The sequence below is a fragment of the Myotis myotis genome, unplaced genomic scaffold (assembly GCF_014108235.1).
Source record: "Myotis myotis isolate mMyoMyo1 unplaced genomic scaffold, mMyoMyo1.p scaffold_m19_p_4, whole genome shotgun sequence".
In the NCBI taxonomy this organism is placed as follows: domain Eukaryota; kingdom Metazoa; phylum Chordata; class Mammalia; order Chiroptera; family Vespertilionidae; genus Myotis; species Myotis myotis.
The window spans coordinates 109,899,108-109,915,647 of NW_023416346.1; the positions used below are offsets into that span (position 1 = coordinate 109,899,108).

The window sequence follows — 16,540 nt, forward strand, 5'->3', positions numbered from 1 at the left end:
TGTAATTTTTTCCTAGAAGGTGGGAAGACTACATTGAGGTGAAAAGTATAATTGATAAAGATGCAGAGGTAACTTATACTAGGCAGGATAGGTATGTGTTTGGTATTTTTTTGTTTGGACAATTTTTATCTTCTTGTCTATATTCAAATGTGATTATGGAGTGGTGTTGTCATGATGTGTAATGCTAACAAAGTAGCCTTGTCTGATGCTGATATTCTGTGAAATAGTATCTTCAACAGGAGATGAACAAGGCATAGTTGTGAGTTGTAGGCCAGCCCTCTCATGTCAGTGGCTGCTATTTTCCTTCTCTTTCTCTCTTGTGTTTTCAGTTATTGAACAGAACTTTCTGTTATCAATATATGGTCCTATATATAGAATTAAGAGTTTTCTATATTAATTATATTTTTATTTAAATAATATACTGATTTCAGTATTATTCATCCATCTGAATAACTTATAAGTGATTTCAATTCTAGACCATGAGATATTTTTGAAATTGGTATTAAAATATTTGTTTCATGTAGATAAAGATAGAGAAATACAGATATCTACAAATATATACCCATGTATAAATTACTTTTCAAAGTATTCTGATGAAAGATCTATTATATTCTGATTATGATTATTTTCTTTCAAGTTCCCAGTTTTAACTAAACCTAAATGTATAGAAATGATTGGAATCAGTATTAGGGTTCTTTTTGTTTATCTCACTCTAGTAGAGGTGTTGTGAGGAAGGATAGATAGGAATGCATTTTGGAAGTAAAGTCCCATCTTGCTATTAATAGAGCATTCTTTATTTTTATTCTTTTCAGAGAGCTAAAGAAGAGGCCCAGCAAAAAGAAGCCAAAGTGAAACTCCTTACAGAGTCCGTGAATAGTGTCATAGCTCAAGCTCCACCTGTAGCACAAGAGGCCTTAAAAAAGGAACTTGACACTCTCACCACCAACTACCAGTGGCTCTGCACTAGGCTGAACGGAAAGTGCAAGACTTTGGAAGTCAGTTTCTTTTCCTGATTTTCTTGATTTATGTGTCAATTTATGGTCATACGTGAAGCATAGTGATTAAGCACATGGACTCTGGTATAAAAATACTTAGGCTTGAATTCTTCACTTAGGCACTTATAATTTGGGACTTTGGCCAGTTGTTTAACTTATATGTAAAATGAACATAAAAATAGTACCTATTTCATAGGGTGTTGAACAAATTAAATGAGATATTCTGTTTAAAGAACTTAGCCTAGTGCTCAGTAAATCTGAGTAGCTATCATCCTAAGTGTTCTTATTATTACCATTATTATCATTGTTGTTATTATTATCTTTTTCAACCTCTCTGTGCACTTAACTTCTCTCTTTGTTTCTGCCACCTGAGAATTTTTCATTTTCGTTTCATAGATGAGCTATGCAATTAAAATGTTTTCCTTTATATTTCATTCAGCATATCCAAAGGCATACACTGATTGCATGGAGTATTTGAGATGGGCTTAACAGAAACTATGGGGCAGGGCATTCCCACATCAGCGTCAGTTACCATTTGGAATGAAAGTTTCCTTTTTTTGTTTGTACTCTCTTCAAAGTCAATTTCATTTCTGTGATTTCAAAGTAATTTTAAGTTCCAAACTGTTAAGCTTAACTGTTATTCTAAGTGGCTTTTAGCTCCAATTCTGGCTTCAGGAGTATATTTTATTTTGCCAAGGTGACCTGTAAAGCTGGTGCATTCAGCTTCTCCAGCTGTGTCCTTCAAAGGCATTGAGGACACAAGAGGCCATCTTTCCTGATGGTTAAATCAGCAAGGTAGTCCATTAGCTCAATCTGCACCAAAGTTAAAAAGACACATTACCAATTGCATCTTCAAAACTCTAATGTACCCTCGGGTATTTAAAGAGATATTTATATTTTCCTGTTGAGGTTGTTGCCCAGAAGGAAGGCAGCCTGTAGTACAGCAGGAGCTGGAAATGACCCAGATTTAAGATTTCTATCATCTTTTAAAGCAAAATACTTAATTTCACTTTATGTGATAAACTATATGTAAAATACCAATTATGTATTTGTAGGTTAGACTAATACTTTTCATCACTTAGAGAGGGACTGTCTTCTATCACTTGCAAGGGCTAGGAGTAAAGGTGAAAATATGGGGAAACTGATAGAATTTAATTTCTCCTTAAATAAAATTTTTTTCCCTAGCCATTTTTGATAGAAGTTGGGGGGAGGTGTTGTAGCAGATGGTGGGAATTGTGCTATTGTATTTTATAGGTTTTCTCAATATTTGTAATCTCAAAGCTAATGGAAAAATGACTATTTTAATATTCTTATCCTCCAGTACATCTTCCTGCTTTTATCGCTATGGACATAACCATAATCCAGAAATTGGCCTTTATTATTTCTTTGCATAAAATGCACATATAAATCTAATATAATGTTGATGAGTTATTTCTTTATTTAAAAAAAGTAAATCACTAAATCTTGAATTTATTCATGGAATAAAATATTTCCTTAATGATTTGTTATTATGGATGTATTAAGTGACCAAAATGACTAGTTGCATTTTCAGTTATCTACAACAATGCTATATTTTTAGAAGTTTTTTAAAAAATGGAAGTTCTGGAGTCTCATAAGTTTTTTTTATTAAAATAGTTCATCTGGGATATTTCTTTTTTAGGAGGTTTGGGCATGTTGGCATGAGTTACTGTCCTACTTGGAGAAGGCAAACAAGTGGCTGAATGAAGTAGAATTGAAACTTAAAACCACTGAAAATATTCCTGGTGGAAGTGAGGAAATCTCCAAGGTGCTAGATGTAAGTTGTGAATTAATCTAAATGATGACACTTTGCATGCAGTATTGAAAGATATCAAATACCGAATAAAAAATAAAATCAAACAAAACAGCACAGAGAGTCTAGTTGCCATCCCTCCTCCCGCACTGGGGTTTGGAAAAAGCCTTAGTTTTCCCTAAGAACCTTCCAATCTCAAGGTTTTAAAAAGAATTTAAATAACCTCTTCTAGAGGGCATTAGCCTTTTGCCATATCACTAAGTTATATGTTGACACTTTTCCTGCTTAAATCTGCTACAGACTTGCAAAGACAGTTTGAATGCATACTTTTGCTCCTTTGGAGTAGGGCTAAAGAGGATAATAATGCAAAATATTATTTTCCAGTTTAAAGGCTACATTTACTGAATTGGGAAGTTTTAAAAAATATTGAAAATCATAGATTCATACCATATGGAATGGTTTGAGGTACCAAGTGGGCATGTTTTGATATTAGAAATATGTCTTTAGCATGTTCATATGTTTTAGTACATTCCACATTTTAGTATATTTTTAAGTTTTATTTTGAAGACCTTTAAAAATGAAATGAAGGAGTTTACATGTGTCAATTTTGATTTATGTGATCTTATGATATTTAATCACTCATGTTGTATGCATTTTATTGTACTTTTGTTTATTCCTTTATATAAAATGAATATATACGTTAGCATATGTATTGCATTTAGTGCCATCCTCTATATGAATATGCTAAAATAAGGTGCATAAATTAATCAAGATGTGAAGCACATGCAAAATGTTTCTTTAGACAGAACGGAATTGGAATCTTAGAATGTCCCAGCAGAAACCAAGACATCTTTGTATCCAACTTTCTTATTTTCAAAAGAGAATTGTAAAACCTGAAGAGGTATCAAAAACAGTGGGAGAGATCTCACGTGGACTATAATTTTGGTCCTGTCCCACTTAGGGATGTTCATTGAACAAACATTCCTTGTGAATCAGCAATGTAGTACATCTTCCAAAGACGATGAAGCAAACATTCATAGCATCAGTAAAAGGATGGTGGCCAGAACAAAGAATGCTAAATGAAGTTAGTTATCCTATTGAATGATCAGATTGAAGGGACTCATTCTCATTTTTATTGCCTCCCAGTCCAAAGATGGCTGTTTTACCTCTAAGTCAGGGGTGGGCAAACTTTTTGACTCGAGGGCCACAATGGGTTCTTAAACTGGACCAGAGGGCCGGAACAAAAGCATGGATGGAGTGTTTGTGTGAACTAATATAAATTCAAAGTAAACATCATTACATAAAAGGGTATGGTCTTTTTTTTTTTTTTTAGTTTTATTCATTTCAAACGGGCCGGATCCGGCCCGCGGGCCGTAGTTTGCCCACGGCTGGTCTAAGTCCTAGAAGTATAAAATTGTGTAAAGGGCAGAAGGATTTCTTCTAAAGAGATTGTTCCATTTTTTAATTTGGGGAAGAGAACCTCTTAAAGTTCTCTCTACATATAATATCAGAATCATGTCACCTGGCCATCAGCTACAAGAGAAATTGAGTATTTTACCTTTCCAAGTTTTAGAGTAGAGGCCACCAAATAAGAAGGTGGCTGTGAATCATTTTTAGGTATCTCATTCCACAATCTTGCCATAAGCCCATGAAGATTTACATACAGCAACATCATACAGGTTGCAGCAAAAGTAGATTTACCGTTCTGTGTACATGAAACAATACTTTATTCTTGTTTATAAATTATCGTATTATTTTTATATGAACATCTGTAAACCTATTTTGCCCCACCCTGTACTTTTTTTGCAATAATAACAATCTTTCATGTTTTATGATCCCCATTTAATATTGGTTTAAATTGCTTGTAACTTAAGTACATCAGAAGACATGAAGCATTTGTATTAATTCAATGTAATTAGAAAATGAAGAAAAATAATTTTTGCAAATGTGTTTCAGTCACTTGAAAATCTGATGCAACATTCAGAGGATAACCCAAATCAGATTCGCATATTGGCACAGACCCTGACAGATGGTGGAGTCATGGATGAACTGATCAATGAGGAGCTTGAGACATTTAATTCTCGTTGGAGAGAATTACATGAAGAGGTATGATGATAAAAGTGAAAAATCTCTTTAAACTAATTTGCATGAACATCTAGCAAATACACTTAGGGTTCTCAGATAAAATGAGGAATATTTATTTTTTAAAATATTTTTATTGACTTCAGAGAGGAAGGGAGAGGGGGAGAAAGATAGAAACATCAATAATGAGAGAGAATTATTGATCGGCTGCCTCCTGCAGGCCCCATACTGGGAATGGAGCCTACAACCTAGGCATGTACTCTGACCAGAATGGAACCTGGGACCCTTCAGTCTGCAGGCCAAAGCTCTATGCACTGAGCCAAACCGGCTAGGGCAAAATGAGGAATATTTAAATATTAGCTCAGCTTCCATGTTTTAGAAACTGTCACTTGTTAGACATGGCTGAAATATTTATGTGTGTATTATATCATTTTATCTAAAAATGTTTTAGAGTACGGGTTTGTACAGGAAACCAAATATAGTATATTTTCAAAAAATGATATAATACACATATGGGTGCTTAAGGTGGGAATTTATCAGTATGTGCAACAGCTGGCCACCAGAGCTTAGATGAACTCAGAGGTTCTGAGGTTAGGGGCCTGTGTGGCAGGGCACCCACTGGGTCTGCTGTAGTACTTATGGAGCATCCAAGTGGGACTATTTCATAATCCAGTAAGAGAGAGGTCTCCAGCCCTGAAGTTAAAGAGAATGATTAAAACTAGTTATACACATAGTGGATTTATCAGGTTACATGCTACTCATGACTGTAGAGTTCATGAGATCACTCCAGGTAACCAAAAAGAAAAAAGAATCATGGACAGAATTTAGGAGTTATACCCCAAATCAAGTTTTAGGCAGAGTATACAGTGTCTACAAAGGAGATTAGAAGACATGCTGAAAAAGTTAGAGCCAACTCCAGTTAAAACCAGAGTGCTTAGGAGGTAGGAGTCATGAAAAAAATGTCAACTACAATAGTAAGTCCAAGTAAGATGAGGGAATTAGACATCAACCAGAGGGGAGTTGGGAGGCTGGGTGAAAAAGGTGAAGGGATTAAGTACAAATTGGTAGTCACAGAGATGTAAATTACAGCATATGTAATAGCCTATATAATAAAAGGTTAATATGCAAATCGACCAAACCTGGAATGACCGATCACTATGCCATGCACTGACCACCAGGGGCAGACGCTCAATGCAGGAGCTGCCCCCCTGGTGGTCAGTGTGCTCCCACAGGAGGAGTGCTGCTTAGTCAGAAACCAGGCTCACAGCTGGCGAGCGCAGCGGTGGTGGCTGGAGCCTCTCCTGCCTCCACGGCAGCGCTAAGGATGTCCAACTGAGGACTCCCAGACTGCGAGAGGGCGCAGGCCAGGCTGAGTGACCTAACCCCTCCCCCCCCCCCGAGTGCATGGATTCCGTGCACCAGGCCTCTAGTAGTCAATCATATCATAATAACTATGTATGGTGTCAGGTGGGTTCTTGAAACACGGGGAACCACTCTGTAAAGTTCATGATTGTCTAACCACTATTCTGTATATCTGATTGAATGTGAACTGTAATTTAAAAATGAAAAAAAAAATTAAAAAGCAAAAAAGAAAATGATGGAATTATGCAAAAAATACATCACTTATAACCTTGACTTAGAGCAGTTTAGTTAGATTTTCCTGGGGTATAGAGAGACTCTGGTGACGGTGTTATAGAAGACATTAGAGAGGAAAAGGGAAAAAGCAAATATGTACTATCCTTGTGAGAAGTTAGCAATGAAGGGAAAGAAAGGTTCTAAGGGGACATGGTAGCCCGGGAGGTCTGCAGGAAACCTTTTGCTAATTAAGTGGGGGAGAGGTTTGATCATGTTTTACATTGGAAATAAAGAAGTCCTCAGTAGGACTTTGTCCAGTTCTGAAAAGAAGTAGGTGATGTTGGGGCACATCAATGTTTTGATATGGTATCAGTATGTGCTTTTTTACTTTATTGGAATGTTAGTGGCACAAAAAACAATTGTAGTTCAAGCAAAAAATCAGGACACATTATAAAACTGACCTTGGCAAAGCTATGAAAAGACCTCAATTTTAGCCTGTAGCTGTGTTCAGAATTTCTCTATTATGTGCTTAGGAATACACTACTTTCTAACCTGATCTTGGCATCAGCCTCATTTATGTATTACTCTTGCAAACCTTTAGAAACATAAACACTGCTTATGTGTTTATATTTTAAATGTCTTTGGTTTGCAATCTGGCATTTTCCCCAAATAAATAATAATTTTACTCAACAACAAACCTTGATTGCACACCTACTCGGTTATATCCAAACTGAGTTGTTAAAACATTAGATAACCAATCAGAAAAACTTGGGTTGGAACAGCCGCTTGTATTAGACAGGATCAGATGGGTCATAGGAACTATGCAGTAAGCTGCACAAGGAAGGTTTAATGCCAATAACTATTAACTATTTACTGGGAATTAATTTTTAAGAGAGAATAGATGAGAACTCAAAAGAATATCCAAGGCCTGAGGGATAATACCCAAGGAAAGAACTAATTTGGAAATCAAGGAGATCTACCCAAAGCTGGTATTTAAACCTGTTTGGAAAGTGTCTCCAGCCCACAAGATGGCAAAAACATTCACCAGGTTGACCCAACCCAGAACTATTATATAGTCATGGGTGGATCCAGAGCCACAGGCCAAACCAGAGCCACAGGAGCAAGAAGTAAAAACACACTGGAACAGAGAAACCTTTACCTCCCCAGTGTCACTCCAGTGCCCTCTATAGACAAAGAGAGATTCCAGTATCATCAAGAGATCAGTGTTGAAAGACAATGAATTGATGACTGGCAATCCCCCTATACCTCCTTGGCTTTGTGACCCTGGGAAATATTTTCAAGCTCCCATTTCTTTATCTGTGATAACAGATCCTGTTTCATAGGGTTCTCCTGAGCAAAATAGAAAATACTGCATAGAAAGTGCTTACTACAATGCTGAGAACACCATACATATTAAAAAAATGATTATCATTTTTATTTTTTCCAGGCTCTATGCTATAGCACCTACCTTCAAAGCACACCCTCACCAAGAGCATGGGTAGACAAACACATATATTCTAATATTAAAAATGATGAAATGTATCCACTTTCATTATTTAAATAAAATGCAGAAAACTGACAAAAGTACCTCTTTCATCATTCTCTTAGTCTTAAAATTGAAAGGAGTTTTCCATTTCTACTTCAATAGTCAATTAAGCAGAATGCTACAGTAACAATAAATAAATTTGAAATAAACTTGAAGCCATTATCTGTCCTGGCTGTCTTTATATAGAATATCTAGCCACCTGAGAGAAATTTGGCAATGAAAATAAAGCACATTTGGTGCTTTAGAACTTTGATAAAAATCATGTCTGTTAGAGATAATAGCTTTCTCAAATTCTGTTGTGCTTGCCTCTAATAAGCTGATGTGACTTTAAAGATATGATGTTGAGTTGAAATGATGGGTAGTAACAGGGTTTTCCTATTTCTCAGGGTATAATCTCAGTGCTTTGATCAATACCAAACTGTTTAGGCTATTTAGGTAATAGAGACACACCTAATAATTTGTTAGCTAAATCAATCGTTTTGATGTTCCTATTGAGAATTTAGTTGAAAAGACTGGTGTTTTTATAGAATGTAGATGGAACCCCAGATAAATTATCTAAGGGGCTGGGAAAAAATAATTACAGTAACAGATCTTTTAATTGATTTATTTTTCAATAAGATCCATGTTGTATGTTAGATTGTTATAGTCAATGTCCTGAATTTGTTTTAAGCCATAATTTTCTTCTTTTTGTTGTTGGTTAAGGAGAAACAGTTTTTCATTAATAAACAAGGTGCTCTTTCACTTGAAGATGGGCCTTGGCCCATTTTCTTCTCAATTAAATGTCTATGCCAGAGGTTGGTGGGGTTTTTAATTGCCTACCCAATGTTTTTTATAGATGCAATTATGAAGAGCAAAGGTAACATTCAATTGCCTGCTAAATCAATCAAACAACCCGATATTTTATTGCCTATGAATATTTAACAGAAATATGCTAGATCCCTTTCTTAATTTCAGAGTGTGAGTTTGCATTCAAATAAGTAATAAATTAGTTCCATTCCTTGAAAAGGCATCGTTCACTCTTCATAATCACATGGCACTATATTTTCTACTCACACTAATGATTTGAAAGATGGTTAGCAAACCAGGAAGAGCTCCAAAAATCATACCAAATCATCTATTTTTTTACAACTTATTATGGAGTAAACAAGCTACAGAAGATGTGTTAGTGGTACAGCAAAATGCATAACAATAGAAACATAATTTTATAATGGTTACAAAGGCTCAGGAACTGCTCTAAGTGTCTGAAATGCATTTTCTCATTTGTTCTCACAATACTCTATGGTATAAGATATTTTCCATGCCCATTTTATAGATGTGGAAAAGGTATAAAAAGCCACAAAGATAGTAAGAGGCTACTGATCATTTAGACCCAGTTTCATTGTGCTTGAGCCTGAACACATGACCATCTGACCACACTACCTTCTATCCAGTGACCCTTTCCTTATATTAAAAACAAAAGCTGCCTGATAAGGAGTGAATATTACAATTAACCAGTGACCAAATTTCTAAGGAAAGCTTACAAAAATGCTTAAAAGTATTAGTGATGACCAATTAAAAGAAAACATTGTAAAGTCTTAAATATTAAAATCACAAATTTCAAAGTCCAAAGCCTTTACCAGTTCTCTTGATCAGTGATTATTTAATATTTCTTGTATATTATTAACCCTTGCGGTCATTTGTCTACTCTCAGCCACCAAAGCTTTTTTACCGTTCCAGTCGTATGTCTGCTCTCAGCCACCACAGCAAGGAACCGTACGAATCTTAACTCTTTGCATTCATGTATCAGTTCATAATTTCTCTGAAAGCTCTTAAGTGTCTAAGCGACCTTGTCACGAACCAAAACATTGCCCTGACAAATCGGAGATATCGAAACTCAATATAAACAAACGTGGTTGTTCCACACTCGCCATGCAAAACACTGTGGCGAGTCAGTCGCCTTTTGAGAGTGAAGAAACCGACAAGCTTAGGAGATACTTCACAGAATTTCAAATAAAGCTTTACAAATTATGTTTAACTGTAATTGGGCATTCTTGCTTGTTAAGATATTTCAAAATAATACTCCAAATTGGCAAAAAGAAAGTTACCGAAAGAAGTGTACTGCGAATCTGAAAGTAACGATGAAGAGTTTTATTTTGGCACCTTGAATACTGACTCTGACGTAGAAAGTGATAACGTTTGTAGTGATTCTACTAGTAGTGACGTAGTTCCAAAAAAGAATTAATAAATCTTGTTTATCCTTCATAATCTTGCATGTTATGTATCAGTGCTCTTTCAATGGAAATTAATTCCGACCAGTACGACACCCATGTCCAAATTTAATTCGACCGCAAAGGGTTAATGCCCCATTTCTGTCTTTTTCATAGTCATCTATAAGATCTTTCACCTGACATTAAATAGTAGATAGAGTAAAATAGAAGAGGCAAAACCTAAATTGGTTAATTCTGCTTCATTTGCAATTTTAATTACTTGTTCCAGGTAATTATGACTTTGAATTAATTGCTCAGTGTCATATCCACATTAGCACAGATAAACCAGAATAGAAAAATATAGATTGACGGAAAACTGTATAGTAATCCAGGAAAATATGTGATACTATATTGTCATGAGGTCAAAATTTTATCGGAGGAGAGAAAATGGCGGCCGAGTAGGCAGATCTGTCATCCACCTCCTCCAAGGGCCAGACTGGAAATACAACTAAATTGGAGAACATTCACCTGAATTACCAAATGAGGTCCAGCTAAGCAGGAGACATATCAAGGAAGGAGAGAAAACACCTGGAGACCATACCTCCACAACTCACACGACTAGTTGGGTATGAGCCACATAGCCAGTGAGCCTGAGAGGAGATTCCATCCACTAATGGAACAATAACATTCAATACCAACTACAGAAGAATGCGAATAACCCGAGCAAGAGACTTTCCTAGAGCACCTAGTTCAGGATATCTAAGAGACTGCACCACTGGGTCCCAAGAAACACCTACTACATAAGACAACCTTACAAAATCTGGGAAGTATAGCAGTGTGATCTAATATATAGAAACAAATACAAAGTGACAGTAAGAATAGGGAGAACCCCCAAATGAAATAAAAGGAGGAATGGCCAGAAAAGGAACTAAATGAAATGGAGGTGAGCAATTTGTCAGATAAAGAATTCAGAGTGATGGTAATAAGGGTGCTCAAATAATTCAGTGCAAACTACAAGCAACCTAATGAGAATTATAAGGAACTTAAGGAGAATTATAAGGGACTTAATAAGAATTACAGCGACATGAAAAGAGAAGTTGAAACAAGGACTAAGAATCAACTGGAAATGAGGGAAGACATACCTGAAATAAAGAATGCCCTGGAAGGATACAACAGTAGACTAGAACAATCTGAGGAACAAATCAGTGAATTAGGAGACAATGAAAGTGAAAGGATGGAAAATTTTTTCTAGGCAAATGGAAATGAAAAAAAGCTGGTGTAGGAATACTCACATCTGACAAAATAGACTTCAAACTGAAGGCCATAACAAGAGACAATGAGAGCCACTTAATACTACCAAAGGGGTGGTTACAAGAGGCTATAACTCTGGTAAACATATATGCACCCAATATAGTAGCATCCAGCTATATTAAAAAAATTATGGAGGATTTTAAGGGAGAGATGGACAGCAATACAATCATAGTAGGGAACTTTAACACCCCACTGACATCCCTGGATAGATCTTCTATACAAAAAATCAACAGGGAAACAGCAATCGTAAATAATACAATAGATCAGATGGGATTATTTGACATTTACAGAACATTTCACCCCAAAACTACAGAACATACATTTTTCTCAAGTGCACATGGGATAGGACACAAACTAAATCTCTACAGGTTCAAGAAGATTGAAATCATAGCAAGCATCTTCTCAGATCACAATGGCATGAAATAAGAAATCAAGGGACATATGAAAAAATGCTGAAAGTCACGAATCATCTGAGAGATTCAAATTAAAACGACAGTGATGTATCACCTCACACCTAGGATTACATTTTTTCATGTTTTGAATTTGGTACTTTCTTTCTTTACAGTCAGGGAAAGAATTTGGGATATCTTGAATTTTGACCTTCCTAGGTTAAATACTCTGTGGTAAAACTATTATCTTGATAACAAAATTTCACTGCAAGCATACTGTTAGGCCAAACATCTGTGTTCAAGGTGACTTCATTTTTGAGCTAAGTAGTGGACTCTGTAACTTGATCTCATAATAATTTTAATTGAATAATTGTATAAGAGTGATTACATTTTGAAGGGAAAAAATCACCAGTATCGTATTTGCACACAGGCAATAAACCCAATAGCCCAGCCCTCTTTAATGTAAAGAAATAGAGAACAGAATTTGTGCTTTTTATTTTGCTATATCTTCTTTGGCTATCTGAGAAATGTATCATTATTTTTCTACCATCAATTATGTGAGATACCTCAATTCTTATTTCTAATAATATTTTCACATGCATCTTGTAGTTTGAGTTTAATTTTCCTGTTTTATAGCTATAGGAACTAAACTATTATATAACTTTTACAAGAAAAAGGGTAATGGTAAATTAGTTTCATTCTTGTTTTTAATCATCATGAATCATGGAGATTTATTTTTTAATCTTATCAGTAGTGATTACATTATTATCTTTACATATAATTTACCCTACTTTAAAAAATGGCTATTTGCATTGACATTTGTGAAATTTATTATAAAGCAGTAGTTAAAATTTTCTTGTCTGAATGTATAGCAACTATAACATATTATCATTTTTTGGTTCAGATACAAAGGGACACACCAGCACATATATACCACATGTATGCTTGTGTGTATATATGTGTATGTATATGAGTGTGTATATATACATATTTTAATTTAATATCTAATTAATATTTAAGTATTATATATTCACACTAGACAAACTGTCTTTGTTTGGGTAACCATTAAAATACTTATGAACAAGTATGGATATATCCATGAAGATGTATCTTATCCTTAAATTTCTTATAATTTGGTGATTGAACTATTTCCTCTAATGTTGAAGTAGCAAAAGAGAGAGTAAATATATAGATGAAAGCCCAGCCAGTTTTGCTCAGTGGTTGAGTGTTGACCCAGGAACTATGAGGTCATTGGTTCCATTCCAGGGCAGGGTACATATCTGGGTTTCAAACTCAATCCCCAGTAGGGGGCATGCAGGAGGCAGCCAATTAATGATGCTTCTCTGTAATTGATGTTTCTATTTCTATCCCTCTCCCTTCCTCAAAATCAATAAAGGAAAATTTAAAAAAATATATAGATGAGAAAGACCTAATATTAAGGCCTAAAACCTAATCACTTATAAAATAAATTAGTAATGTGGATTGGTAAATTAGAATTTTAGGAATTAGTTTTTGGATAGAGAATTTTAAAAACATTTTATTTATTTAAATTTTCATTAAAATTTCTGGAGTTTTTCTTTGTTTCATTGAAACTTTATATAACTTTTACTTGTGATCCATCATAATTTACAACTAATATTTAATTTATATAACATAAAATACCATTCTCAAGGTAAATGTTCATCTGTCTTGTCCATCTTACTTTACCACTCTAGGCTCTTTTGAACTGATTGTCTTTTCAAGCTACTTCATAGATTTTTGGGGTTGAATGATCAAAACTCTTATTTAATATTCAGGCAAGTCTGTACTAAAATTACTTGTCCACTTTTTTTAAAAGAAGAAAATGAAAGAGTAAATATTAAAGAATATTTCTTTGCAACATATTCTAGTATCTCAGAGAAATCCATGTATGGAATGAGGACTGAAAATATTTTTAAGTTAAGCTGTTTTTCTGAGCCATGGAAAGTGTATGGTCATTAAAAGTATCAAATAAACTGGAGATTTGCTTTACTGCTTCTGCCTTACCAAGTCTCATATTATTTTCTGATCTGCATTGACAAATGGACAGTTTAATAATACTCTGCCCTTCCTTATTTTATCTTATGAGCCAAATTTATTACATTTTGCTGTCTGTTATTATTTAATTCTTATTTAAGTAATCTTTTCGTTCAAACTTCACTCTTGATAATTATTTTCAAATCTGGCTAATCATCAATAGCACACAGATGGAAAGGGAAGGGTATAAGAACTTTATGCACATTCCCTTCCAACTTCCTTAGGATTTATTTTGTAGAGTTTTATTGATCCTGGAAACTATTTTGAAAAGATCCTCTAGATTCTGGCTATTATTCAGGTTTGGGAACTCTAACCTCAACCTTGACCTGAGAATGAATTGTTTAAGGCAATCCGACTTACTAGTGTGCCTATCTTTCATGTTCATCCTTAGTGTGGGCCATTAATTATTCAGGTCCAGCCATTGCTCATCAGTGCTGAGTGATCTCTTTATTACAGAGATGAAGCTCATTTTCAATTCCCGAACAATAAAACCAAGCAGGGAAAAAAGTGATTCTCTTTCAAGACCATAGTTCCCTGCTGGAGCAGAACAAGTACTTTCTAGGAAACCATAGCAAACTTCTAATGGCATAGAAATGACATCACTATGTTTCCCAATATGCTACCCCTCTTGCCCTCCTGGACCACAGTCTAGATCAGGGGTCCTCAAACTTTTAAACAGGGGGCCAGTTCACTGTCCCTCAGACCGTTGGAGGGCCGGACTATAGTTTAAAAAAAAATATGAACAAATTCCTATGCATACCGCACATATCTTATTTTGAAGTAAAAAAAAAAGGAACAAATATAATATTTGTATTTGCATGTGGCCCGTGGGCCGTAGTTTGAGGACCCCTGGTCTAGATGGAGCAGGCATTCCCTGTGGGACTACTTTAGAAGACACTAAATTGTCCTGCATGGCTGTGGTGGACATTGTTTATAACTTAATATTCAGTCATACCTGACTTATGACAAATTCAACAACCCTATGAGTGAAGGGCCAACCACCTGAGACCTGCTTGCTCCTCTGCCACTCCAAACAACTCCAGAAAAATGGCTTTCATCCACAAATGATGAAGATTCCATTGTGGGGAGGAGGTAGAAAAGAGAGGAAGTTAGGGAACAGTTTATGTCTATTTCAGACAGCTTAATATTTCATAAGAGTATTCAGTGACAGAAGACTCTGATTCCTAACAAGGAATTGAGTGTATTGGACCATTTTGCCAGTGTTTATCTGATCCCCATACTCACATCAAAAACCAGGAGTCTCCTTTCTATGCCCAGACTACAGCTCAAGAACTCTACAGCATATTTGGCAAGGAAAAACAACTGTTCCCTGCATCTTGTTCCTGCTGTTCAAGGTGTACATCCCAGCCAAATGAATCATATCAGAGCCAAAGACTGGCAGGAACTCCTTGCTACAAATCCACAGTCACTTGGAAAACAGAAGATTTGAAAACCTGTAATACCTTAGAACAAAATAGTACAGCTTTTTACTGAACTGGACCTGAGGAACTATTCAGTGTATTGTGGATAGGGTAATAGGAAGCCATAAATGCACTTCAACTTCTTTAAAGCCATGGCAATCATCAAGAGTATTGATGATGTAAAAATGTTGCACATGGAGAGGATGAAAAAGGGAGAGCCATCTCAGACTTAAAAAGAGATGGGGTATTTTTCCAATTCTCAGATACCACTTCTAGTTGGCACCAATCTGAGTATACTTTAATACCACTGATGATTGGTCATAGAGGTCAACAGAGTCAAGAGCATTTTATTTCAAGGGAACCTGGACACTGGCCTTAGACAATTATTGGCCAAAATCACAAGAAAAGGAATCCAGCTGAGATCTCTAATGTACATCAGAAAAGCACCATTTTGGGTTATTGAGGCTGCATTTGAGACTGTTTGACTGAAGACCAAAAACTGTTTCTACTCATAGCCAACACTCATGGTCATTCTTAGCTGCTCTGTAAAAGGGACTGGAATGGATGTGCTTCCCACACATTATGTAAAGCCGAGCAGTCCAGAAACACCATGTCCAGTTCTTTTCCTGAGAGTCCGAATTCCTGAGTGGAGAGATTGACCTGTACCCTGGATTCTGATTCTGTGTCACTCTTCTGTATCAGTAGGAATGTTCTGTAATATTTTAATTATGTACAATATCAGTAAATATCCATTTCCTTAACTTTAGATTCTCATAGTATATGTACATTTGTAATCACAGAGCACTTCTCCATAAGGCCAGAGAAATTTTGTTGACCACAGGTGTCTCTGAAGTTCCTTTGAGAAGGTTGGGATAAGATGAACTCTGTAGATTCCTTCCAGGTGTACTGTTTTATACTTCCATCACTTTTTAAAAATATGGTTTAATTGCTTTTTAGAGAGAAAGGGAGAAGGATAGAGAGATAGAAACATTAATGATGAGTGAAAGTCATCAATCAGCTGCCTCCTGCATGCCCCCTACTGGGGATCAAGCCCACAACCCAGGCATGTGCCCTGACTGAGAATTGAACCTGTGACCACTTGGTTCCTGGTTTGACACTTAACTGCTGAGCTACACTGGCCAGGCCATTACTTTCTTTTTGAAGCTGTAATAATGCATGTTTTTTTCCTGTCAAAGCAGAAGACCAGTT

At 35.7% G+C, this 16,540-nt stretch overlaps 1 protein-coding gene across 1 annotated transcript in view; it reads left to right on the forward strand.

Annotated features, from left to right (window-relative positions):
- DMD (dystrophin) overlaps positions 1-16,540 on the forward strand; it is a 1,824,373-nt gene that overhangs the window by 388,117 nt on the left and 1,419,716 nt on the right. Inside the window, exons 25-27 of the mRNA XM_036304100.1 lie at positions 813-995; positions 2,656-2,790; positions 4,723-4,872. Coding sequence (XP_036159993.1) covers positions 813-995; positions 2,656-2,790; positions 4,723-4,872 — 468 coding nt within the window. The remainder of the gene's footprint in view (positions 1-812; positions 996-2,655; positions 2,791-4,722; positions 4,873-16,540) is intronic.